A 25,029-nucleotide genomic window follows, 5' to 3' on the forward strand; every position below is an offset into this window, starting at 1 on the left:
TTGCGTACGTGCGTTCAGTTGCCTGGGTTACCAGAACGCCAATAGAAACTTTGGTCAAGACGGACAGACTTTGGCTAATATAAGTCGCTCTTTAATATAAATATTAAAACTATAGCAAAACTGTTGTGGGGATTAATTAGAGAGAACGGGTAGGGCCGAAATAGTGAATTTAGTTTGAATATGCCCCCCAAACGGATTGCAAGTGTTACTCCATCTGGGGTTACTCCAGCTAGGGCAGCTTCTGGTAAACATTGGGACTCATCTCTTTCTGCTGCTGTATTTGAAGAGGTAATATATCCATTAGCCATGTGAATAAATGAAGGGATCTGTCAGCTGTCTGAGTGCAGTTGGCATTAAACCTAATGCAGAGTTTGTAAGCATGTCAAAATGTGGGTCTGTTTCAACTCATTTGAATCATCTGTGTTTTCAGAATGACTGGAGGGTGAGTGTGTCTTTGGTGCAGACAGAGAAAGCAGAGGACGAACAGCTCAGTAGTGCCCTCATACAGGCAGTTCAGAAGCCCCTGCGCAAGCTATTCAGTGTGCTTTCCTGGCAGAACACTCTAGAAAAGGTCTGAAAATACACATACATAATAATATTACATCATAAACTATTAGTCAGTACAATATTGGTTAATGGAAAGTTTAATATTAAATTGTTTCATTAACATTAATAAAATAATACCGTAAATTGCTGTAAATGCACCATTATTCTGTGTCACAGATAAATGAACTAGGAAACCCAAAGTCAAGAAAGACTAAAGATGTTCCCATGTTTTATGAGGTGAGCATTGTTATTCATAGCCACTAAAAATCTGCGGTTTGTGTATCTAGTCTTGAAACTAAATTTAAAGCTAGAACCTTAAGCAGAATATTTATAGAGAGATTATAATTACACCCTTAAATGTAATTATTCAAAAACTATTATGTTTTTTGTCATACACATGAAGGTCATGTTTTTCATCTATACCAATGATATTATGTTTGTGCTGCTGTAGGTGACTGAAGTTGCAAAGTCACAGATGGATGCTGGAGAGAAAATTACTGTGGACCTGATGGCAAAATTAATAAAATTCCATCTTCTGATACTCAAAAACAATGACATTCAAAGGAGAGCTGCTGAACGAAAGGTAAGAGAGCTTTAATCGATATATTTTAATTATATATTATGCTCTTAACTCATGTTGGGGCCATATGTAATTCTGAAATGCATCCGTACATAATGTCTGTGATGAGCAGTAACACAGAGTATTCATCTCTAAGGCTCTAGAAGACAATGCACATGTAAAAGGAGAAGCAAATTATGCCAGCAAGGATCAGGGAGGTAAAGGGGCAGTGAAGGGGAAAAATGACCTTTCAGTTTCAACCAAGAACACCAAACTCAAACGGAGAGGGGAGGAGGAAAACAATATTGAATACATAGGTGAGGCCTGTTTAAAGTTATCATAGATATTACATAAAAATGAATCTGTGAAAGTTATTTCAAATGAAAATATTTGACCCCTGACCTCTGTCCAGATGATGAGCCAGATGATGGGCCGCAGCACTACATCCTAATGATGGGGTTTTACCAGCCCCATCTGATATCTGCATTGAACTCTTTAGGTGTCCATGTGTCCAATGTCATTAAACTGGGCTTAGAGAAAGAAGATAAATTGGAGGCTTTCGAAGAAACAAAAGCAGAGGAGAATCACAACTCACCTGAAGATCAGGGTAAATTGCACGTTTTTAAATTGCCTTATACCTTTAAAAGGAGATCATGCGGAATATGCCATACATTTTTTACAGGATTATGTATTATCAGATAAGATTATTTTGTAAGCATATGTTTTATCTTGTGTCCAGAAGTTGATTTCTTGAAACAGAAGAGGCAGCAAGAGTTAGATGTGTTCTGGAAGCAGTTGGATCAAGTCTTGAACAGTGGGAGCAAAGGATCAAGACTTTTCGATGCGGCCATATTGAAGTACAATGTGAAGGGGCATCTGCTGCCAGAGGACACAGGCAATGCTGAAGCCATGGTGAATAAAAATAAATGCATTTTATTGTACCACAATACTGATTTCATACCTTCCAATGTTGCCATCTTGGATATAGTATTGATACCTTTTATCATCTGTGTTCCTGTTTGGTAGAGCATTGCTTAGCAGGAAAAAGGTCATGGATTTTCTTCCCAGGAACACAAACAAATAAAATGTTTAGCTTGAATGCACTGAAAGTCACTTTGGGTATTGCATCTGCTGATGTCTTTTAGATGGCTTTTGGTGAAGCTATGTTTGAAGGTGTAGCATGTCTGGTGTATGACAGTCTTGACTGGAGAAGACAGCACAATCATTATCTCAACTCCATGAATTTGATCCAGGTTCCAGTGGCCTCCGGACCCAGTCAGCATTTACGACCACATAGCTCTATTGAGGTACATTACACTGGCGGTGAAGACTGAAAGCCCAACACTTAACAGCTATATCATCTTGAATCTGTTTATTCTTGCTTTAGGTTATACAAACTCCAAGGAGGAAAGCAGCAACGGAGGAAAACTCTGGTATAGTAGATGTTAAACTAGATTGTGTATTTCCATATCCATTTGAGCAAGTTTTTGTGTGCAATTCATACTATGTGATCAAGAATACAAGCACAAAATCTACACTTGTTCGCCTGTTGTTTACTGTAACATCTTGTCTAAAACTGTCAGAACTGAATCTTTGTGTTCGTTCAGCAGAGCCAGAGTCTCCTGTTCTGAGCACAGAGGTTGATATGAGATATTACTGCGACCTACTAGACAGAATTGCTCCTGAAATCACATCTGTTCCACTCATCCTGCATTGCATGCTTGAGCAGGTGAGTGAACCCATGCACAATGTGCAATAGATGCATAACCACGCATAATGTTTTCTTAACCTAAATTAACATTTATTGAGGTTGGTTTAAAGCCTCTCACAAATCTTAGAGCATTATTAAACAGTTGATATGTTTTTAATGTTGGATCAATGTTTGCAAGTTTTATTATTAATGGAAATTAGTGAAGCATTTCTAAATGTATCCTGTGTGTTGTGCAGCTAGTGGCATCAGAACAGAAAGTGATGTCAGGATCAGTTGAGTCAATGCAAAACTCGGATGAAACAGATAAAGATCTAATCCATTACATGGTCTCGTCTGTTATGTCTCTGCCGATGCAAGAAGAAGACAGGAAGGTAAAGTTTCTTTCTCAGATCAATTTTAGAGGAAACATTTACTAGACATACATCAGTTGTAGTTTCAATAGGCTGTGTGTGTGACAGAAACTGATGGAGGACTTTGGAATCCAAGACACACCAACAAATCTGGATCAGAAACACCCCCTGCTAATAAATCACCATGATGAGAGGTCAAGGAGACTCCACCAATTTTCTGTGAGCATGTGAATGTGAACCTATGTTTATTGGTCAATCTCTAACCCAATGGTTTTAAGACATTGGCAGCACACACAATATGTTTACAGCATAATCTAGGATCAGAGTGAATTTTCTAGATCATTAAAAGTCCACGTCTACAGGGTATGCATATCCATATAAATATCATTGAAACATTTTAGCTCTGTGAAAGACCAACCGTCATCTGTCCAGGCACTGTCCTTCGTACAGCCTGAGATGCTGGTATGGCCCACCGATGGCAAATGTAATCCACGATTCTTAAATTGCAGGCCCTGGATGGGTTTAATCCTATCAAAATTGAGGCAGACATCATGAAACAAAGCCTGGTGTGGACCGGCCTTGTATCTAGATTTCCTGAGAGTTCATCTGATAGACTGAGCAGATCTCAAGAGCTGTGGCACTTCTGCACTGATGGTGAGGAGATGGTCAATTGGTTCCCTAGGAAACCAGTTCTTCTTAATGTGTGTTTACATGGTTTGTGTGCATCCCCAGAGTCAATGAGCTGGTCTGAAGTACAGCGGCTTCTCCAGCTGTTTGTGTTCGAAAGCATGCGCTTGACTACTGTGGATGAGAGTGGCAGTCTTAAAGGACCAGACCCTGCCACCCCCACATCATGGGACAACCCTGTTGAATATTCCAAACACCTATACTGGAATAACAGGTGCACACCAGGTGTGACCAGAGCGCCCACATGATAAAATGGCCATAACATATAGACCTTACAGAAAAATTCAAGCCTATGCTTTCTTAACAAATATTTTTATTGTTGAAGGACCAGATCAAATTTCTGCTGGGACTCAGCAGCAAAAGGTACAATCTCATTTTGCTTATGTTGACACACATAAAATGTATTATGTTATATATATATTCCTCACACTTTTGACTTTTTTAACATCCTAGCAGGCTAATAAAGTGACCATAACAGACCTCCAAAAGACGTTGATTCGACAATTAGGACATTGGAACTTTGTGGAGAACCACATTGCTTGTGTTTTTCCTCAGGTACACAACTTCAAACAAATCTTATCTCGTGTTGTTTTTGCATTTTGCATTTCAAATATGTTGTCACAAACTCCTCCCATATTTAGGTCATTCAGTCTGCATCTGAAACATACAGATGTCTGGATAAATTTCACTCCTGCAGAGACAATGCGATATATGTCTTCTGCCATCATCCCATGAGCCCTCACAGGAGTTGCAAAGAATTCTGGAATACATCCCTTCACACAGATGTGGGGTTCAGGTATCCCACATTTCAATCTTACAACTCCTTTTATGATTATTTTAACACAAGACAGATATATTTTATTCATCTAATTTAATAGGATCATTACTTACCTAAATGTCCTGTAAAATGACAGGTAATAAAACATTTAAATTAGGATTTTCACTTAATGTAATATTGGAAAATTATTACACCCTGTCAGAGTAAAAGTTTGAACAATTTAATATTCATAACACATTAACATTAATTTTGTAGGTACTATTTAGAATATGTGGCTGACTCCATAAATGAATGGACCAGACAAGAAGAGGAAAAATGGCACCTTGAACAGGAGAGGAAAGAAAAAGAGAGAACTCTCATACAAACTCCTCCAGAGAGCGACTTGAAAAGAGGCAACCATTATTTCTGATGTTTAGTCCCTTTAAGCATAAGCATGTAGATAACAAAGTTTCATCGGATTAATATAAGATATTTGGAATGATACATAAGAAGAGATCTCAGTCACTTTGGAGGAGATAATATGTGTTGAAATATTCACATGAATACTTTCTCTTCTTTAGACTCACCCGTGAAAGCCCCGATCGTAGACACAGAAATATACATACGAAAGGATTCTTTAAAAGTAAGTTTAAAGACATTTGATTGAATATTAGCAGATAAATTCAATTTCATCTTAAATTTTATCTTGTGCTGACCAAATGTCTAAAATGCATGTCTACGCTTACAATATGATATTTAACTTGACAGGCATGTTGAAATACCCTTTACACATTAATATCAATTAACATATGTTCTAGCAACAGTTTGACATACTTTTTCTGTGTGTAGTCACCTTTAGTTGCTCTTTACAAGGTATTTGTTCTCACGTATTTGTTATAGGCATGGAAAATGGAGCAGGATAGATTAAATGAGGAGGAGGAGTCAAAAAAGTCAAGTAAGGAGAAAGGAGGGAAGGCCACACCAAAAGTAAAAGAGGAGATGAAGACCCCTGTTTCCTCAAGAAAGAGCAGAGAGATTGTGTCCAAAACACCCAGTTCAGCTACACTGACTGGAGACAAGACCGGAGATGTTCCAGAGTCACCTCAAGGACCACCAGACACAAGAAAAGCAAATGTCTGAAACTAGTGTTACGTGATATCATATGTCAAGATCTAAATGCTGAATTTGTACTCATATTAGCATGTTTTGTGCAGGCATTCACAGGCTACAATTTAAATGGGAAACTTGTGCAGGTCTGCGGGGAAGTTCAGTCTTTCTATCCATCTGATGGGGGACAAATAGATATGGAGAGTTTTCATTTCAAACAAGGTTTGAAAATAAAAATATTTGTAATATTTTTATTTGAAGTTATTCATAGATTCACACATATGCATTTTACACAGTTAAATGAGTTTGTTTGTATCTTTAGGGTTGAAACAACTGAAAATCTGTGTAAAGAAGGATGGCCATCACTTCTACACACACATTTCAGAGAGAAAGAAAGAACACGATGAACTGAAGGACATTGATACGATTAAACAAGGTATGAAATGCAGACACAAGACAAGCGTAATATTAATAGACGGTTGAAAATGCATTTGTATCGCAATAATATGAATAATATAATAAGACACACACGGACATCTGCCAATAGTACATTTTAGACATGCTTCCATTCCACCAAACATTACTAGGTTAACGTAACTACAGATATTGTTTCAGCCAATCCAACTGCTCTTGGAGGCAAAGCAGATTGTGAAACAGAGAAATGTGGCTTTTTCTACGCTGTACTGGCAAATGGCATTCAGCTCTCCTGTAGTCATACCAGCCCAAACAAGATAAAAGCTGAAACCCACAATCCCATAGTGCCGTGCTCCTGTACTGACCAACAGCAGGTGACGACAAAAAAAACATTAATGACAAATGCTGGTTAGTTAGGTGCGTTGCATTTTGATGTTTTTACATTATGTATTACTGCCTTCTAGGGAGAGGCTCCTGAGACACACCATGAGCACATGGACAATTCTTCTGCAGCGTTCCTAAAACTTCACGTGTCTGTTCCCAATGGACTCATCCTGTACTTTGATTTTGAGGATTTAGCAGGTGAGGTATTTGTGTTAAAGGTTGGGTGGCACTGTGGATGAGTGGCACTGAGCCACGCAGCAAAAAGGTTCCTGGTTTGAGTACGTCCTCTCTTTATGGAACAGTTTTTCTTTGCCTTTTAGCTGTAAGATCTGTGTTTTGCAGATGGACATTCTAGCAGTTGTTCTTTGGTGATAAAACAGAGATACTATAACACCGGGTCTCGATCATACATGAACATGCAAAGAGAGGTCTCCAGGGTCATTACCTGCAGAGGAACAATCATAAAACATATGAAAGATGGATCTACTGAGGTATTCTAATATCGACCTGATAATTATCATTCAGTGTATTCATTTGAACCATTTTACAACACATAAACATCCGTTATATGTTGAAGAATATAGTGTAATGAATTTGTGGATTTGTTTTCAAGGTCCTGTTTGCAGATGGTACTGTAAGTAGAAGTCCAGACTCAGAACCGGTGTGTGTGTTAGTTCCACAGACACCTGCGGAGGACCAGGAGTCTATTAAAGAACTAGCAGTGGACACCAAAGGCGTTAAAAACAAGAAGGGTAACACAATTCACAATAGCAGATAACAACAATATTTACGTTTAACATCATTCATATACCGAGATAAATAATACCTAAAGAGAGCTTTTTGTGTCTGTATACTGCACCCATTCATCTCAATGATCTGGTATAAAAATGTATATAACTCAATTTAATGTATCTTTTAAATTACACTGGAGTACTTACGATTTAAGTGCGAATGCAAACAAAATTATTTTAATAATATTAAGACATACGACTATTTTTGGAAGTCCTTAAAGGACCTTAAAGCAGAGGAAATCAGTACATAACCAAACAAACAAAGTATTTGTCCATAATTTTCAGGCAAGGGTAATTCTACGGTGAATGCAGGAGATGACATGACTCAATCGAAAACGGTCGAAAAAGAAAAGCCATACAGTTTTGAGGTAACTGGAGGCACGTGGACCACCACGACCCCTTCTGGCCTCAGGGTCGCCTCTGTTGCAGGAAAGGAAATCGTAGCACAGCCGTTATTGACCTATCATGCCACGGACCCCTTCAATGAAACAGTAAGTCATGTCCGGCATTTTATTTATCATTTGACCAGCTAACAATGGAGAGAATGGTTTAAAAGTATTAAGTTCAACACCTTTTGTCAAAAGAAAACATATGTTTTAAGGCTGTTGTTGTAAGGCAAATATTAAATGTATAGGTCGTAGTCACACGGGAGGACAAAGTTCAGTCTGTGTTGAGGAAAGACGGAACCTTGATAGTGGATCATGCGGACGGGACGCGTATTACCACCTTCAACCAGCAGAGTGAGCTGCAACAACATCTGATCTCAGGTGAGTAAGTTAAATATTTCTCTTTCATTATGCACTGTTGAAACATTATATCAACATATTCGAAGCAAAGTACACCATTGTACAATATAAAATCTGATTCCAGGAGAGAAGCTGGTTCGAGTGGAGAAAACTGAGTTTGCGACAGTGATAATGGACTGTGAAGGAAAAGGTTGTGAAGTTCTCTTGGGGGATGGCACCTCCATCAGCACAACTGGTCATGGATCATATAAGGTCAGAGGACGGATTGATTGACAGATACACGAGAGCTGTAGGAGTAAACCTGGTCCATAAAGCCTCTCGGTCTCTTTCTAATGTAGGTTTATCCCTGTGGTGGTGGTGTCCTTCACATCGATAAGGATGGTGGAGCGGTGTACACATCTCATCCCTCTGGAACGGACACTGATCAATTTGGACAATATTTGATGAACCACAGAGCTGATGTCCTCTGTCATGTGATAGACCCCGATGGGAACCGGTTTGAAGTGGGAACTGAAATTCAAGCATGATTTTGTTTATAGTAAACACACTGAGACTGCGAATCAATTGAGGCAATTCCACTTAGACCACTTAATGCTGTTTGCAGGTTAATGCAGACGGTCAGATTGCTGTTAGCAGATCAAAACAACCAAAAAATGAAGAGACAGAAATAGAACTTCAACAGAATGCGGCTTTTAAAACACACCCACCCAGGTCAGTCTCTCAACAGAAACTCAAGGTTAGTTAAAGACAGCTATAGTGTTGACTTAGAGATTATAATAAGCGATAGCGTTCACCCAAAAATGAGAATTCCTTCCTTGTTTACTCACACTCATGTCGTTCCAAACATTTTTGACTGACTTACCTCTGCAGAACACGAAAAAGGTATTTTGAAGAACGCTCTTAACGTAAAACCATCGGCAAACGTTGACATCCATTGTATGGACACAAAACCATTCTCAAAATATCTTCTATTGCACTCCACAGAAAAAAAGAAAGTAATGCAGGGTTGAGGTTGATGCAGGTTGAATGACATGAGAGTAAATAAGTGATGACAGAATGTTTTTGGGGGTGAACTGTTCTTTTACTGGAAAGTCATTTTGGGAGCAGAAACACAGTTCTCTTAGCCAACATTGGACAAACACTCATTTCTCACACCTGAAAAAAAACAACAGTAGCTTTTTCTTTTTATATGAGAAATGACTTCATTAGTTTGAATAAAACAAATGTGTTCTGTGCCTGAGGTTGTTTGTGGTACATGAAGATGGATCAGCCTCAGAGCTGCTGAGAGCTCAGGATGTGGATGATGTTTTGCAGAAGGCTTACAGTGACTCGTCCATCGCTGTTCTCACCGACCCACTACCAGAATCTCTAGGTCAGGACACAGTGTCCACTCATCAAACTTCAAATCATCTTTTGCACACAAATAAATAAAAACAGGTAGTGATATATCTGTGGTGTTTAAATGTACCTGATGGCGTATTTTCTCATTTTTACTTTCCAGAATCATGTTGCATCACACTTCTGAGACCTTGTCCTGAAGATTCTCACTGGCTCTTATCCAAGCATGAAGATGACATCATTCCCACCAATCTCAAATCGAGGAAATGGGATTCATTCCCTTCATCTGAGGTAACAGAAAATGTCTAAAACTGAACATTAGTTTTTGGAACGTACTGTTTGTATTGTATGTAGTTTATAAGTGACTTGCCTAAGGCTGATGAGTGGTTGATTTTTGTCCACCTTTGACGTTCAGAAGACAACTCCAGGCCTCCCCTTTGGCACCACACTTGGCTGCGGGCTCGAGATTAAGAATAAACCCAAGTGTACGTCAATTCAAGCCCAACCGGTTTTGGAGTGCCCTGATGTGCTACTGGTCCGTCAGGTGATCCAGCATCCTCCTGTTACTGAACCTCTACGCAGGAAACTGATGGAGAACATCAAGGTGCTACTACTTACGGCCACAGATCTACTTAATATAATAACACAACCTGTTATGAATCCAAAAATGTAACTATTATAGTCTATTGAATCCAACAGGTCTATTTGGAGCAGCTGCTGGAGAGAGAGAATCAGCTAGAGATGATACAGCCGAAGGACCCACGATGTGCACAGATGCTTGTAATGGGTTAAAAACCAACGTCATTTATTATAATTCATTTTCAAAGAAATAATTAATCATTTAGAGGTCTAATATTGTTTGTGCCAAACTATTGTTCATTTAAACCCTCCATTTGTTATAGTGCCTGCCTAAGGCTGAAGATCCACAAGTTGCCATGGAACCTCTGTCAGGTGAGGTCACCATTCCATGCAAATATTATGAAATATGTAAAAAAAGGCTAGAAAAAGTGTCCTTATAATGTCTGTTGTTGGTGTACTGTGAGAGTCCATACGGTAGCTTGAATGCTAAACTGTCACGCACAGTCAAGACCTCGTATTCAGGATAATTTGTGTTTTTTCTTTTCAATTCTTAGGTGATGTAGCGTCTCTTTATACTGAAACAGTGAGCGCAGGCCAACAGTCCAACAACCTACAGGAGAAAACCAATGAGAAACACACTAAGAGGTACTGCTCATTATTTATTTTACCAATAAGGCATCAGTCTGAGACTCTGTAAACAGTTTGACTTCGGATCTGCTCACAATAAAAATTAGCCAGTTCAGTAACAGTGTGAAAAAACATAAAATGTTATGGAAAATGTGATGGTTTGCAGTGATGAATAACTAACATCTACACCTCTTTCTGCTCCTAGTGTCGATAAGCGGAAGCAAGATTCTTTGAGGGAAAATAGGATTAATAGACACAGGTAAATAGTAAGTCGGGTTTAAAGGTTTGTTTTTCAAACGTTCAATGAGGTGCATACATAGACGGTTTTGTTTATAATAATTAGACAAGAGCTTCAGGAGGAAAGACGACACAGAATCGCCCTCAGACATGAGATTGTTACTCCATACTTTCACCCTGAGCTGCAGGAGATGAACTCATTCTTCACACATGAGGCTAGTAAAACCATCCAAACATTTACCAGAACTCACCAGAAAACTTTCCATGGAAATGGCGTCATTTACAATTCATTTTCTGCTGAAAACATTCAGACTGAAACCTGTTACATTTAGTCACTGTAGTGCAGAAATGTATTCAGCTGTAACAATGTCTTTGTTTCCTTTTAGGATCAAGACTTGAATTCCCTCTCCAAACATCTTCCACCATTTCCACCAAAAAGAAATTCCAGAGCACCTGGTATCTCTATGGATTCTTCGTCCGTTCACTTACAAAGGAGCTTCGAAAACTAAAATGTTAAATAAAGTTATAATTATAATATTTTTAGTAACCAGAAAACACTTCATTTAAAGTAAAAAGACCTTTATTACATTCTGGAATTTATGTATTTCATTCTCATTGTACAACAAATACTCTTTCATGTGCTCGTTTTATTTTCTGTATCCATAATATATCTTAAATTATACTCCTTAAAATCTATAACATGATATAATTACTTAAAACAATCAACTTAAAACCGAAAATAACCACAGAGGGATCATGGCAAACAGTGAGGACTCTCAAGGGATTTTCTTTTTAAAAACAATGTTTAAAAAAATAGGATTTTAATTCTCCAAGACAAAGGATGACACTAAACGGGTGAAAAAATATATTACAGAAAAAGACTACAACAACAAAAAAAGATCACAAAAAACAACAACAAAAAAACACTGGAAGATTTAATTTAATCATCCTTACATTTATCTATAATCCTTTTAAAATATATATATATATATTTTATCCTATTTCTTTAAACGAGCAAACTCGAAAATTCTCCAAAAGCACTGATGTAAGACAGGGGGGTAAAAGTCTTTGATACTGATGCAATAACACTCACAAGAAAAGTTACCGTACACAGTGATCAAGGTTTACTTTAAGGTCTTCTATTTGGTGCAAGGTGTCTTGCTAGGCTATCTGAAGAAGACTGCAGGACAGAGAACCCAGCTATCTCCCTGAGTGACTGAGTGTAGACATAAATGAACGCTTTTAAGTCTGCGCTCAAGGACGGGGGCGATCACTCGAGACTGTTTGCAGGGCTGCGAATTACACCCCATACATTTTTTTTAAAGTATTTTCTCTTTGTTACAATCTTTCGCTTTCTCACACGTCCACATTAGTCAGTTAATACTAGACGAGTGTAAAAAATAAAGTGTAAACAGAACATTAGCAACGGGGGTTTTAAATGATCTAGGCTGGAGTGCTCATGAAATCCAAGGAGTTGAATCCTTGGTTTGTAAAGGCCCTCAAATACTAAAAATAGAAAGACTGACCATGCACAAGCAGACATTATGATACTGTATTAAGCACCCAGATAAGTGTTTTACACAAACCTTTAAAAGAACGTACAAGAAAATATACATTTGGACAGCAGCACTGGTCCAGCAGTGCTAAAACTTAACATCAGACAAGCGTGTTAAATGTAACTGTCAGGAAACTGAAGGTTGATATTTACAAACCATTCGAAACAAAAAAAATCATGGCCTGTAATCTAACAGCTACTGAAGTTTGTGTAATGTCTCGATCTGGCCACTAGGGGGTCTTGGTTTAAAAACTCCCTGGGGTTTTCCACAGTTTTCCTGTTACTGGGCCACTCCTAAATTACAGACCTCCAGCCTGCACGATTTTTTGACTTCCTGATTAAGAATAGATGTTGCTATCACATGGCGGAAAGACATGAAATATTTTCGATCTGAAAGTCTTAAAACAAACTAAATCTAATATTTCCTAACTCAGGGGGGTAGCTGATGGCTCTGTCAATCTATAATACATGTGAACACAACAGGTTGATAGGGTTGTGGGAAAAGAACACATTGCAACACAACAGATCCTCACATCAGAATCGATGCATGAAGTATAGCCTGTGAGTCCACTTAACATGCAGCTGAAGAAAAGCAGAGAACTGAATGTTGACATCTGGGCCTCATTTCCGTGGTGTCCGAGAGACGTGAACTCAAGTTGTCTCTCCGTTGTCTCTAAAAACACACAGTTCCTCCCATCCGTTTCCTGCGCTGATATTTGCAGTCTCTAGAGGCCCTGCTCCCAAAGAGCTCTGTTCAATTGGTTTGCTACACTCTTATTGAGGGGGTCTGAAACAATTCCTTATAGTGCTATTGTCTTTCAGCCGTCCAATGTGTGGCGAAAGTCCCACTCAAAAAGATGGTCTCCACGACAGTCTTTCTTATAGTTCCCCCAGTTTTTGTGGTGCATCAAGAAGTGCTGTTTATCTGCGTCTACATCTAAAGCTTGTCAGGCAAAATCCAAATCCAGTTAAGTCATCCCAGAACTCCAAAAGTCTCCAAAGAGGCTTGAGAACATTCATTCGAAGGTGCAACTTTCTATTTAGTCCTCTGTCTATCTCTCTCTACATATACTGTATATCTCGCTCTGTATATAAATATATTTTCAAACATCTAATATTCTACATCCATGTGGTTTCTGTTCAAATCAATGGAACATATCAAATAGTATCTAACATCTTTGTCCATCTAATATCTTTATCAAGTGGCATTTGTGTGGGAAAGGAATAGCAGGGATGAGGTTTTCGCTAGTTTAATTGTATCTTTTCGATTTTTTTGCACAATTAAAGAGCTTGAATATTGCTCTGTATGTTAGTGCCTGTTATAGTGTGACTGCTCACTTGGCATTTATGATCTTTGAATCTATGATCTTTGAAGATCTATGATCTTTTGCATTTGGTCCCTTTGAACAGTTTTGCCGTGAATTCAAAACAGTCACGTTTTTTTTCAACCTCGAGAGCTTGTTTACATACAGGCAGGGAAACATAAACAGTACATTCTGTCCTAACCCTGAGGCTGTGCCACAAGTCAGGATGGGTTACATTCATGTAAATGCTCTTGCTAAAAGTTGTGGAATTGATGAGGGGAAATATCCCTCCATCCACCTTTTAAGCACTTCCTTTTTGGGAAGATGCAAGTAGGTAGCATGAGTAAAATGAACCAGCACCTTGTGTTACATAGGCGTTCATTTAAACAGAACACTGTGAGAAATCTGGGTCCTGTTTAAATAATGCGGTGGATCGCCCCGTCACAGATTAAAGATGGAGGAAGTGTAAATGCGCAGGATTGTCAATGTGTTGCCGTTTTTTTCTCCAACACATCTCCATCTACCTCCTATTCCCATCCTCTGTCTTTCCTAAACACTCTCTACCTCTCTCTCATCAGCACCAGTATGGCACTTCAATGAATGTTAGCCCTCAGTGGAGTCTGGAAAGGTGATCTCGCTGCAGAAAACCTCTCTGTAGAGAGCAGGAAAACCGTAGGCCGTTTCTGGATGAAGGAGACGGAAAAACTCCAGTTTATCAATGTGAAGGTTGCAAATCGACTTCATCATAGGCAATCTGGACACCATCTATAAAGCCAACAGAAAAGACAGATCGCTTTTTTTCCATCACATGTACCAGCTTTAAATGCAATAAATTATTTTTGGGGGATTTAGATGTTACCTTCGCCAGATTCTCCTCCGGGGCACCACTTTTATGAAGACAGTGTTGCAATGCAACATACAACTTCTCCTGAAGTTTCTGTACCTTCTGGCTATCTGTCAGCCAAGGTCGGTCTGTGAAATACAAAATGAGGTGGTTTCCACATCAATGAGCTCTTTCTGTTCTTTCATTGGTCATTGAATAGGTTGCATCGAATGTCCGGCTATGTATGCACTGCCAAGGGCGTAGAAGAAGGTTATTTTTAATTATGTTAAACTACCTGGAGATAGAAGTACAGTGGCAGAAAATAGTCCCATCTCCTCTTCAGACAGCTGCAGCCGATTTAGAGTTTTAGCCATTTCAAACACAGCATTTACCAGATCATCACAACCTACAGATGGGAGAAACACCCCATAAATACAGAGCAAAAAAAAAAGACTCATTATGAATCATTATGTTCCTTACAAAGAAGTCAACTACATTGAGATTTTTTTAGGTCTTTGAAATGCTGATTGTCTTAATGAGGTCTCTGAAGAAGACTCACCGAGCGATTTAAAGAGCTGAGGGCTTGCGTGCTTTCCATCAAACATCAGCGTGTTATTGATGGGGTTGTAGGCCCGAGACATTCGGATCAACAGCACGTCCAAGCAGCCTGAAAGAAGGACAGCAGGGAAGAGCAGAGGGAACAAAAATGATGCGCACAAACAGGAAATCCCCACAAATTGCAAAATGTTTTCAAATTAAGGATTTAATAACACAGCCATCATGATATGAAAACATTCAACGGTGGTTGTTTTAGAGAGGGGAAAAAGAAAAAAAGGTTTTGTTTTCATTTAAATAACAAATTGAGTATAAGGCACATCACACAATGCACAAAAAGAGGACACACAGGGAAAAGGAGTGAGGGAAAAAACAAGAAAAGAACCATTGTTAGACCATAGACCCAACAAATGAAAGAATACCGTCCAATACAATCGTTTATATAATAACTACTTATAAATAATTCTGGTGGAAAGAGTTTACTATAGATTAAAAACTAAACATAATTGGGCCCACACTGTGTGAAAATTTGCTGAAAGTATCGACTTTTGTGAATTACGGCAATTTCACATTTGGTTGTTCTGTTGCACGCAGTTTAGGCTGACCTGCTTTGAGAAGAACAATCTGGTCATTTTGACAAAGGTCCATGAAGCCAGACATACGCTTGGCAAACTCCACCACGTACTGGATGGCGTTGGTGAGGTGCACAGCACACTGCTGCCACAGAATTTCTGTGGACTAAAATAAAAGAAACATTGGTAAGACTTTCCACCCATATTTTGATTGCAATAATGATCTAATGATACAAATTTGACTGACATACTTATTAAGTACTTTTAATCGGGCTTTAAGAAATTATAACCTGAACTTTTGTATTCTGCATGATTCATGCGTATGGAATGTTAGGGTGGGTAATTGCTGGTTCACGATGTTCCCATCGTGAAGTCACACCTAGTCTTATAGTAACAGAAAGTGTGAGGCATCACCCAGGCCGCCTCCTGCGGATACCTTGTTTTGGTAGGTGCGTATCTCCTCAGGGGTGTAGAGGTTCCATGCACACCTCTTCAGTTCCTCAGGGCTGTACTGACTCGTCTCAATGTGCGATTTGACTACGTTCTGTGTCATGCGTTCTACAAAAAACATTCAGTTTTAATATATGATCAACCAAAACATGTACACCTAAAGTTTTCTGTAAGCTCACTTAAAACTAACCAATTTCCAGCATGGAACAGCCTTCAGGTGGATTAAGCAGCGAGCGTGTGAAGAGTCCAGACACGTACTCATGTTTGATGTGTGGCGTGTCTGTGAACTCCTGTCTGTTTGGCTCAGGCGAACTCTGGGAGGATGAACTGCTTCCTCCGCTGCCCCCTAACAGCTCCAGGCTGCAGCAGTCGCCGGCTCCCTCTGGCGTGATCGGCAGATCGAACAGCAGGCCGTCCGGTAGCATGGTGATGTCATCCAGGTCACTAAGGGTGGTGCTGGAGCCCCGGCTGTAAGCCCGGGCGTGGCTGCTGTTGTTGTCTCCGGTCTCCTCATCAGTGTGGCTGGGTACAGTGCCACCTAGAATCCCTGCCCGCTCCTGGGACTGCTGGTGCTTTTGAACCTCGGCGTATAGGCTGTCGCGCTGCTTTTTGGACATGCGGCCAAACTTTACGGCTGCAGAGAAAAGAGAAATGTGATTGTTGATAAAGGCTGACCATTTATACACTCGCATTTGATGTATACTTTTATCAGTATGTGTGTTCCCTATACATTAGTAACAACTAGTAGCACATGAAACCTCTAAAAGAGGCAGGCCAACTTAATACTAGATTAAGCGATAACTGAAACCGAAAACTTCATGTCTAGTTGTGTTTCTTTAGGCCTGCGCCAGATGGTTATGTCAAACTTGTATATTTACACACTGAAACTATATTAAATGGGACTGAAAGAAACTTAGTCAGAGGAAGTTTGCTCGGTTAAGAGTAAACTCACCATCGCGACTCATTCCCAGCGCCAGACATTTCTGCAGGCGGCAGTGCTGGCAGCGGTTGCGATTGGTTCGGTCAATAAGGCAGTTCCTCTGCCTGGAGCAAGAGTACATAGCATTGTTCTGCTGACTTCGACGGAAGAAGCCCTTAATGAATGAAAAAAAGTCAGACGAAACATAAAAATGGGTTCAGTCTGCATGTCTAGCTGAAGTTAAGTGTGTTCTTAAATTAATTACAGGTAAGATATTGTAGCAGGATCTCAGACCTTTCAGACAAATCTCAAGCATCATGGGATTTTGGCCCCCAGTTCAGCTGTTTTTTTTTTATAATGCATTTTTTGTCTTTAATGAACAAAATTGGCAAACTTTGGCAATTAATTGTGTCAAATCCAGGTTGACGAATATTTTAACCCCAAAAATATCTGTCTTAATTTTTCTTTATTATGTTTACAATCTGCATATGACTCTTTCATGAATGGCATACAGAAGAAGATATTTTGATAAATGTCTTTGTGGTTTTGTGTGCATACAGTAAAAGTCAACCGATGTTGTTTGATTAAAAATATTCTTCAAAATATCTTCTTTTGTGTTCTGCAGAAGATAGAAAGTAATACAGGTTTTGAACGGCATGAGGGTGAATAAATGATGACAGTTTTCATTTTTCTAAACTGTATTATAAAGTATAATTTTTGCTGTTTTAAACATAAAACTGCATAACAAAGTCAGACGCCAAACTGACATTCCCAGCAATCTGAGAAGGAGACTTCTTTGTAGATCCTTGTAGCTCAACATTAACTGCAAAATCACCTGCTCAGCTCTGGCTCTCAACACTTTTCCACGGTCAAAAACAAGCAGCTGAGACTTCTGAATGGTCAGATGTCCAATCAGATAAAGAGCTGCATTGTTTAATGAATCAAGCAAGAGTCTTAATACATCATTGGGGTGTAACTACAGCATGCTTGCATGCTTCATTTTATTGTAACATTGTTTATATATACATTTATTATATCATTGTATCAAGCAAAAGAAACATTTTAAAGACAAAACAGACAAACACTTTAAAAGGGAAGGTTCACACAAAAATAAAACTTTAGTCATCATTTACTCCCCCTCAAGTAGTTCCAAATCTGTATACATTTCTTCTAAGAAATATACTTGGCCAACATTGTTTTATATATTTCTTTGTTCAGTTGAACACAAAAAAGATATTTTGAAGAAGGTAGGACACCAAAGTTCTGGGGCACTTTTGCCTACCATTGTCATTTTTCCTACTATGGTGGCCAAGAACTGTTTGGTTACGAGCATTCTTCCAAATATCTTCCTCTGTGTTCATCAGAACAAAGAAATGTATACATATTTGGAACAACTTGAGGGTGAGTAAATGATGACACAATTTTCATTTTTAGGTGAACTGTCCCTTTAAGTGTGGTTGACCTATGATTGTAAGATTGTGCTTGCTTACCTTGCAACCCTCACAAGTGATCACTCCATAATGGATGCCCGACGACTTGTCCCCACAAATCTTGCATGGGATAACCTCGATTTGAGCTAAGAGAGAAACAAAGAAATAAAACATTTGCTTGAATTTCACACAAGTATACAGGCAGCTCCCTATTGAATTCTCCAGCAATGTTCTTTGACCTACTGATCTTTTATCGTTCAGCATAATATAATAATACACGCTGGCACAGAGCCTAAAGATCTTACTCGCACAGTTCAGTTGAAACTTTGCCAGTGTCCTATTCTTACAAAAACACCAAAGCGAAGAAGATAAAGCACAAAAAGTAGGGTCAAACTCTAGCACTCATATTTACCAATTCAAGAGATTTGAAGACTTTGACCTACTCGGGGTGACATAATAACACAAGACTCTGGCCTGCAGAATTACAAACAGCTTTTTAAACACAGCTCGCTCTCTGCAAGGCGAACTTGCATTAAGCGGATTGTGATACTCTGTATTCGAATGATAAACAGCTGCAGGTTCATGAATAGTTTCTTTGTTTGGTCCGAACGGGAAATGAATAAAAACGCAAACAGTGCCACAAAACAAAATGGGAATGAGTACGTACTGTACACCTTTCAGCAGTGCTCACATAAGTCTCTATCTCACAAACCAGCTGTTCTTTTCATTATGTTGTTTATCTTGATACAATTGGCCTTCCTGAATACAAGGTTAATAACATGAGATGCTGGTGGGGGCGCAGTTATACAATTTCATTCACACCACACCAATTGAAGATGAGTCTCTGAAACCTGATAAAAGCTATTTGCAAGAAAAATTGTCTTTTCCGTGATCTGGATGTAAGACAAATCCCCCCCAACCCATCATTATATGTTCGTGATGTGACGTAATATCTTAGATAACAGCCAATGTATTGTGACAAAGAGAACCGGCTGTTCTTAGATAATAGCACACAGAATCACACCTCTGCTCTAACACAACCTGATGCGTGCGCCACATGCAAGATCAGAGGCCGAGGGAAGAAACAACGCATCTTCCCGACGTCTCCAGAAGCCTTTTGTCTAGCGATAAACACAAGCATATGCCTAACTCCCAGCTGGAATAAAAAAGAAATTCAAAGTTTTTCCATTATCCAAAATGTCCTACAAAATGAAAAGAGTGCGATGATTACATGGAATGTATTCTGTCTCTCTCTCTCTCTCTCTCTCTTGTTCCTTCTGCCCCATTCTGAGCCCCAGGCCCCCACCCTCTCTGTGTTATATAACTGCGATCTGGCTACATTCCACGAGCACTCTCATTCAGGAGATCACCCTAGCAACGCAGTGACGAGCATTCCCACATCCCAGCCCTTCTGCGCTCCCATTGGCTCGTGACAGCCCAGCTCGCATCATAACTCGACGACTCGCATGCCACTCACCTGCGTAGCACAGTCAGGCTATGTGGCTAAGCTGTTCTACTGACACACTTTTCTACAGAGCGGAGGGAGGCTCTTGTGCGGTAACCTCGCATAGGACGTAATCTGATTAAATAGTTTGTTTTTCTTTTTTCCTCCCTCTTGGCATGCTTAAGGTGGACGACTTATTCAGGTTCCAGGCCAAATCAAAGCTTCTGTGATTAAACCAACTTCTAAACACCGAACTCATTCGTATACATTATGTTATAGTAAATGCTAACCATATGACCTGGGAAATATGTCCGCTAGAACACACTGCAACTTACACTTGCCCTCAACATGTGTCAGCTTGTCAAGAATTTGAGCGCAGTACCAGCTGCCTCTAAGTACTCACATAAAACTATTTTTAATCTATGGCTCCTGTGCATGGAGGTTCAATTCTATCCGGACTTGACTTGGTTATCCAGTTTTACAACGATGTGAGCCAGATATGTTTATTCATGCATGTTATTAATACAAAACATTATGGAGCGGTATCCCGGACAGGGATTAGTTTAAAACGGGACTAGGCCTTAGTGAAATTAGGATATTTCAATTTTTTTTAAAACATACTTTACAAAAAAATATTCCTGGTGTACATCTCGAGACAAAACAATCGCACTGATATATTTTAAAATAATACAAATTGTTTCCCATCAAGACGCCCTTAGTCTGGGACTATTATTAAACCCTGTCCAGGAAAGCGCCACATTATGCAGGAATTAAATTGGAACTATGCTACTTTAGTATTGAGACTCTACTGTAAATCACAATTATACATGAATTATACAACTACGCTGACTGCAAGAAACTGCGCCGCATGAGAAAGAGTTACCACTTTATGAAAATGTTTTCTATAATAAATCTATAAACAAAAAAATTATATTTACTTAAAAACGCTATGCTCCCGCAGCTACGACCACAAGGTTGCCAAATACAGTCTGCCACCTTTGACCTTACATATTTAAACAAAATCATCAGCAATTTCCCTCAATCATCAGGTTTAAAATGCAGTTTCCGTCATATAGAGCCATTATTCATAACATATCAAGAGAATTCTCCTGAAAACAACCCCATCAAACATATATCAATTTCACCAGCTCTTGTTTGATTAAGCCACGGGCAAACGCAGTCAGTCTGCCGAAAACTAATTGAGAGGAGATTGATTAGAGTGCTATGTTTATCAGGCAAGCCGGGGTTGGTAATCTAGCTCTCCTTATCTACTCTCTGGGCCGCTCTGTGCCAGTTAGTGAGTGTGTCAGTCCATCAAGCATCAGTCAGCAGTTTCACTGTGCAATGTTGAGAAAAACCCATCTTAAGGGTAAAGACTTTGGCCTCTTATCACACCTAATCAAACAACTTTGTCCAGACCGCGTTGTCCAAAGGTCTTGTTAATCATGCACCTTGTATTTGCATACCGCATAGTCAGTCCAAACTGCATGAGATTTGCGTGAGCGGTTCGTATTAGGGCTAATAGCTCACAACATCTCAGCATCCTACCAATATAGTGTATCCCTTACAGACAGGATCCCACTAGCGTTAGCTTATCCTCACATGAGATTTTCAGCAGCTTTGTGGCCAGTAATGATTTTTTCTCCCCCTCACCACTTAAGAAGGTTCTTCATACAATGAGTAAAGTGAGACGGAGCAATGACACTGAGAGGCACTCTTTAAATATGCACAGAGGGATTGAGTAATTCTTTGGTATAAGTAACAGCACCAAGTTAAAAAACATGGTGAGCTGATAGGGAGTGTAAGGTGGCTCTTGATGGGCATTAATTATCTTGGGAAAACGCGATTGGGAAACATTATGAGCCATCCCAAAAATACAAATAAGTGCCAATGTTCCAAAGAGGTGCTGGATTTATTTGGACGTCAATTGATTTACAGAAAAAAACGAATACTAAGCAGATGGGAAAGTATTTGCTTGTAATTGATAACAAATGAGTAGTTAGGATCCATTACCACATAAGATCCAGAAAGAAGTTAGAAAAAGAATCACAACAACAGCCCTTATGTGTGTAACATAGAATGCATTTATTTTAGCTGTACCTTTTTATTGCGCCTTAAAAAAAAAATCTACATCTCAAACATCCACGATAGTTTAAAAGGCTGGTCACATTCTCTCACAGCTTGGGCTTAAGTTTAAATGAATGGAAACTTCACGGGCAGGTGTCAAAGTGCCAATGCATTAAGCTGCTCAGCATTCATTTATAGACGGCTCTCCGCTTAAGTCTTCAAAGCCACGGTACCTGCTCACTATACAAACAGATAGGCCTATATAAGTATTCTACAAACACGGTTTCTCACACCCAAAGGATAGAAAAAAGACCCAGCTGAAAATCTTTGTGTGTTAACGGGGCTCAATTTAATATAATTTACTACGTCTGTCTCAGTGTCCACTTATTACCATTGGTCATTTAAAGAATCGTTCTCCAATTTGAAATGTCAAAAAGTTGCTATGGCAACTAAATATGCGCTCTTAGACCAATGGGCCTGATTTGGCATTCAGGAGTCTCAATGCTGGCTCAAGAACTGAACATATTACAGAATTGAGCAGGAATTTCAATGATAAAATTTGTAAACGTCTGCAACATTTTAGAAGAGTAAATTAAGCTCAACAACCATTTGCATAATATTACATTAATTTGACAGTCAAAGCTTTTTATGATTAATAGATGGCGATATAGAAGTCATAATATTTCATTTTGTGATTTTTTTTCTCCCGTTGTTACACCTACGCGCCAAATGGGGCGCTGTTTCCTACATACAGAAATTCGGAGTCAATGTCGGCATTGACTTTGGTTGTTCTGTATTGAGCATGAGGAAATTCAACACAGAGTGAAAGTTACACATTATAAGATAACAAAGCGAATTACGATAAACATTCAATATACGTTTAATATCTTTCTTTATTGTCATGCTGTGTATCCTCAATGACAGAAATAGCTCAATGGATCAAATAAACTCTCTGACATGACACAAGCGGCCATGCTGTTGAAAAACAACACCACACACACATAGCACATGAAATCTCCCCTAGTGATTCACAACTGAACACTGAACATTCAGACAGCCTCCCTTAAACCCCACCGTTCAATTTAATAACAATAAATGACACGCTTCAATTTAACAGCGTTAACCAAAAAAAAAAAATTAACACTTTGGAAAGAACTTTGCGCACTGCTTTAAAATAATGTTCCCACAAAACACTCTTTCCTAAACTGTTCACAAAGCTTGTCAGACATATGAGACTATGACATACAGTCTTTTCTTCAAGTGACGTTTTTCTTACATAATGCATTTCGCTTAGCGGTGGTTAAGAGTAATTACAGCGAGACATTTTCTATTTACACGCTCATCGCTTCCCTTCCACGCTTGCAGGGGTAAACACAAACAAAACAAAAATATACAAAGTTTTGTCATTTTAGTGTGCTCATTATGTTTACTTGTTAGGCGATTGAGCCTCAACGCGGCAATAAAATATAGCTTACGTCATGTTACAAACAAACCAGATCAGATTATCGAGTTATATTTATGCACGCTCGCAACTGATTTACTTTGAAGAGGACTTGCGCAGTTTGTGCCACATAATGTCAACATCAAAGTCAAGCGCGGGCACCGCTGTCAACACGTTGTTACAATCATTAGACGGGTTTTTTTACAATTGTTATGTTTCACTTACCTCTCATTTTGACGCTGTATTATCTGAGAAAAAGAAAAAAACTCCAGTACATTTGAACGTCTTGATTGAAAATCTAGCGGAACTTGAAAAACTCAAAAAAGGAGTGCATGCAATAAAATAAAAGAAGTGAAGTTACTGCACGGCCAGGTCGTCGTCTTAAAACAAGAAGCGATCTCCGGTTGTTTAGAGTAAATTCCCCTTCATGCTAGTCTTCATTTTTGTCAGTATACAAGCGCGCAATGTAACTAATCATTGAAAATATGATGCACTCCCCACTTTCTCTCTCTCCGCCCGCGTCTGTGCCTCTCTGTAGTCTCCTACTTTCGGCGCGTGGACACTCACATGATCCCGATCCACTGGCCCGCCTCGTGCCCCCAGGCAGCGGCGCGTGCACGAGCGACCGGCTACGAGCTTTTTTTTTTTTTTAAGGAGGATCCGTGTGCCACAGCTCGAGCGCGCGTGGGAAAGTGTGGCAGTGTGTCATCACAACAATATCGTGGGAATATCTCGCAATCCCGCGGTAACTGCGGCTGCAACGATGTGCGCGATCGCACCACAGCGTCTCTTGAAAAAAAAAGTCTTCCCTTCCTCATAGAAACAAAGGAGACTGTTTGCGGTATCATTTCAGTGCCAGATGCCATGTGTGCGTATTTCTGTAAGTTTGCTTGAGGGGCGTTTTGCATGTAAACTGAGACGCCTGTATGATTGTTGGATTTGAGATAGGCCATTAAATAAAAATGACACCTTTGTATGGGCCACCACAATAGGCCTATACCATATCAAGTTTGCTTTTAATTTATTAGCTTATAAATGTGTAAAGGAAGTGTGCCTATTTTTCAGCTGCTTTTCATTTCCTATAGTTAGTCTAATCGTAACTCAATGACCTACACATCATTTATAGTTCAAATCAATTGTATGTCCTTTTACACAGGCAGTTGCTTTAATTCAAATGAAAATAACAGCCAAAGCATTTGATCCAAGGGAGAGAATTTAGAAACGGCGTTGCCTAATATGTTTGAGAGGCATGACAAAATGTGCACATGTTGGCACAGAGACATGCACAGACATTTTGAAGGGCAGGTGCTCAAGTGGGAAAAAAGGGCACTTCTCATATTTGTTATAATTTTTTCCAAACAAAATGTTAAATATATTGAAACAAACTTTTTTTATCCCTCACACTCACCCAATTGTTTCATGTTCATTGTCTACAAAATGACCAGTTCACTTGAGACCATTGTCTTCTTTAGAATCCACAAATTTTATCACAAGAACAGGCAACAACAAAGGAAACGAAGAGTATCTGTATAATTTCTATGCTAAAGTTTAAATATATTTAGAGTAAATGACTGCACAAAGGAAAAGGACCTATTCACATCAATAATTTATTTATTTTGCATAATAAACTATTTTA

At 39.2% G+C, this 25,029-nt stretch overlaps 2 protein-coding genes across 11 annotated transcripts; one reads left to right on the top strand and one right to left on the bottom strand.

Annotated features, from left to right (window-relative positions):
* Window positions 1-17: 17 nt before the first annotated feature.
* Window positions 18-11,421, top strand: spag17 (sperm associated antigen 17). Of its 8 annotated transcripts, none has more exons than XM_056729810.1 (40): window positions 19-288; window positions 431-571; window positions 724-783; window positions 998-1,129; window positions 1,263-1,422; window positions 1,518-1,712; window positions 1,845-2,017; window positions 2,251-2,412; window positions 2,493-2,538; window positions 2,713-2,834; window positions 3,053-3,187; window positions 3,275-3,385; window positions 3,676-3,820; window positions 3,899-4,078; window positions 4,179-4,216; window positions 4,307-4,408; window positions 4,495-4,649; window positions 4,887-5,023; window positions 5,192-5,253; window positions 5,511-5,744; window positions 5,825-5,939; window positions 6,040-6,153; window positions 6,321-6,505; window positions 6,596-6,713; window positions 6,858-7,006; window positions 7,129-7,267; window positions 7,592-7,797; window positions 7,941-8,073; window positions 8,177-8,304; window positions 8,391-8,555; window positions 8,657-8,763; window positions 9,294-9,424; window positions 9,554-9,681; window positions 9,809-9,994; window positions 10,090-10,170; window positions 10,293-10,341; window positions 10,524-10,614; window positions 10,802-10,855; window positions 10,940-11,048; window positions 11,220-11,421. In XM_056729810.1, exons 1-40 carry the CDS (start codon window positions 181-183, stop codon window positions 11,340-11,342), a joined length of 5,109 nt encoding a protein of 1,702 aa, XP_056585788.1. In that variant the 5' UTR covers window positions 19-180; the 3' UTR covers window positions 11,343-11,421. The 8 variants fall into 8 exon arrangements, 7 of the variants coding, with proteins under 7 accessions (XP_056585788.1, XP_056585784.1, XP_056585787.1 ...); XM_056729806.1 differs by having other exon boundaries at window positions 20-288; window positions 9,806-9,994; XM_056729809.1 differs by having other exon boundaries at window positions 20-288; window positions 4,310-4,408; window positions 9,806-9,994.
* On the bottom strand, window positions 11,396-24,176 carry rorca (RAR-related orphan receptor C a). 3 transcript variants are annotated; one of them, XM_056729814.1, is made up of 10 exons: window positions 23,619-24,176; window positions 18,502-18,587; window positions 17,045-17,186; window positions 16,283-16,726; window positions 16,079-16,200; window positions 15,676-15,808; window positions 15,075-15,182; window positions 14,811-14,921; window positions 14,552-14,664; window positions 11,396-14,457 (listed from the first exon to the last, which is right to left on the bottom strand). In XM_056729814.1, the coding sequence occupies exons 1-10, from the start codon at window positions 23,623-23,625 to the stop codon at window positions 14,296-14,298; spliced, it is 1,428 nt and encodes a 475-aa protein (XP_056585792.1). In that variant the 5' UTR covers window positions 23,626-24,176; the 3' UTR covers window positions 11,396-14,295. The 3 variants fall into 3 exon arrangements, with proteins under 3 accessions (XP_056585792.1, XP_056585793.1, XP_056585791.1); XM_056729815.1 differs by lacking the exon at window positions 23,619-24,176 and adding an exon at window positions 17,847-17,935 and having other exon boundaries at window positions 18,502-18,580; XM_056729813.1 differs by lacking the exon at window positions 23,619-24,176 and having other exon boundaries at window positions 18,502-18,615.
* Window positions 24,177-25,029: the final 853 nt, after the last annotated feature.

This window comes from Triplophysa dalaica, chromosome 18 (genome assembly GCF_015846415.1).
Source record: "Triplophysa dalaica isolate WHDGS20190420 chromosome 18, ASM1584641v1, whole genome shotgun sequence".
Taxonomy (NCBI): domain Eukaryota; kingdom Metazoa; phylum Chordata; class Actinopteri; order Cypriniformes; family Nemacheilidae; genus Triplophysa; species Triplophysa dalaica.

Coding starts and splice junctions, on each gene's coding strand:
- spag17 (XM_056729806.1), top strand. CDS start 181: ATGCCCCCCAAACGGATTGCAAGTGTTACTCCATCTGGGGTTACTCCA. Junction 2,018..2,250: donor CAGGCAATGCTGAAGCCATG/GTGAATAAAAAT, acceptor GATGTCTTTTAG/ATGGCTTTTGGTGAAGCTAT. Junction 3,386..3,675: donor GGAGACTCCACCAATTTTCT/GTGAGCATGTGA, acceptor CTTAAATTGCAG/GCCCTGGATGGGTTTAATCC.
- rorca (XM_056729813.1), bottom strand. CDS start 18,615: ATGTTTTATTTCTTTGTTTCTCTCTTAGCTCAAATCGAGGTTATCCCA. Junction 17,187..18,501: donor TCACTTGTGAGGGTTGCAAG/GTAAGCAAGCAC, acceptor TCATTCATTAAG/GGCTTCTTCCGTCGAAGTCA. Junction 14,458..14,551: donor CGGAGGAGAATCTGGCGAAG/GTAACATCTAAA, acceptor TTGGCTTTATAG/ATGGTGTCCAGATTGCCTAT.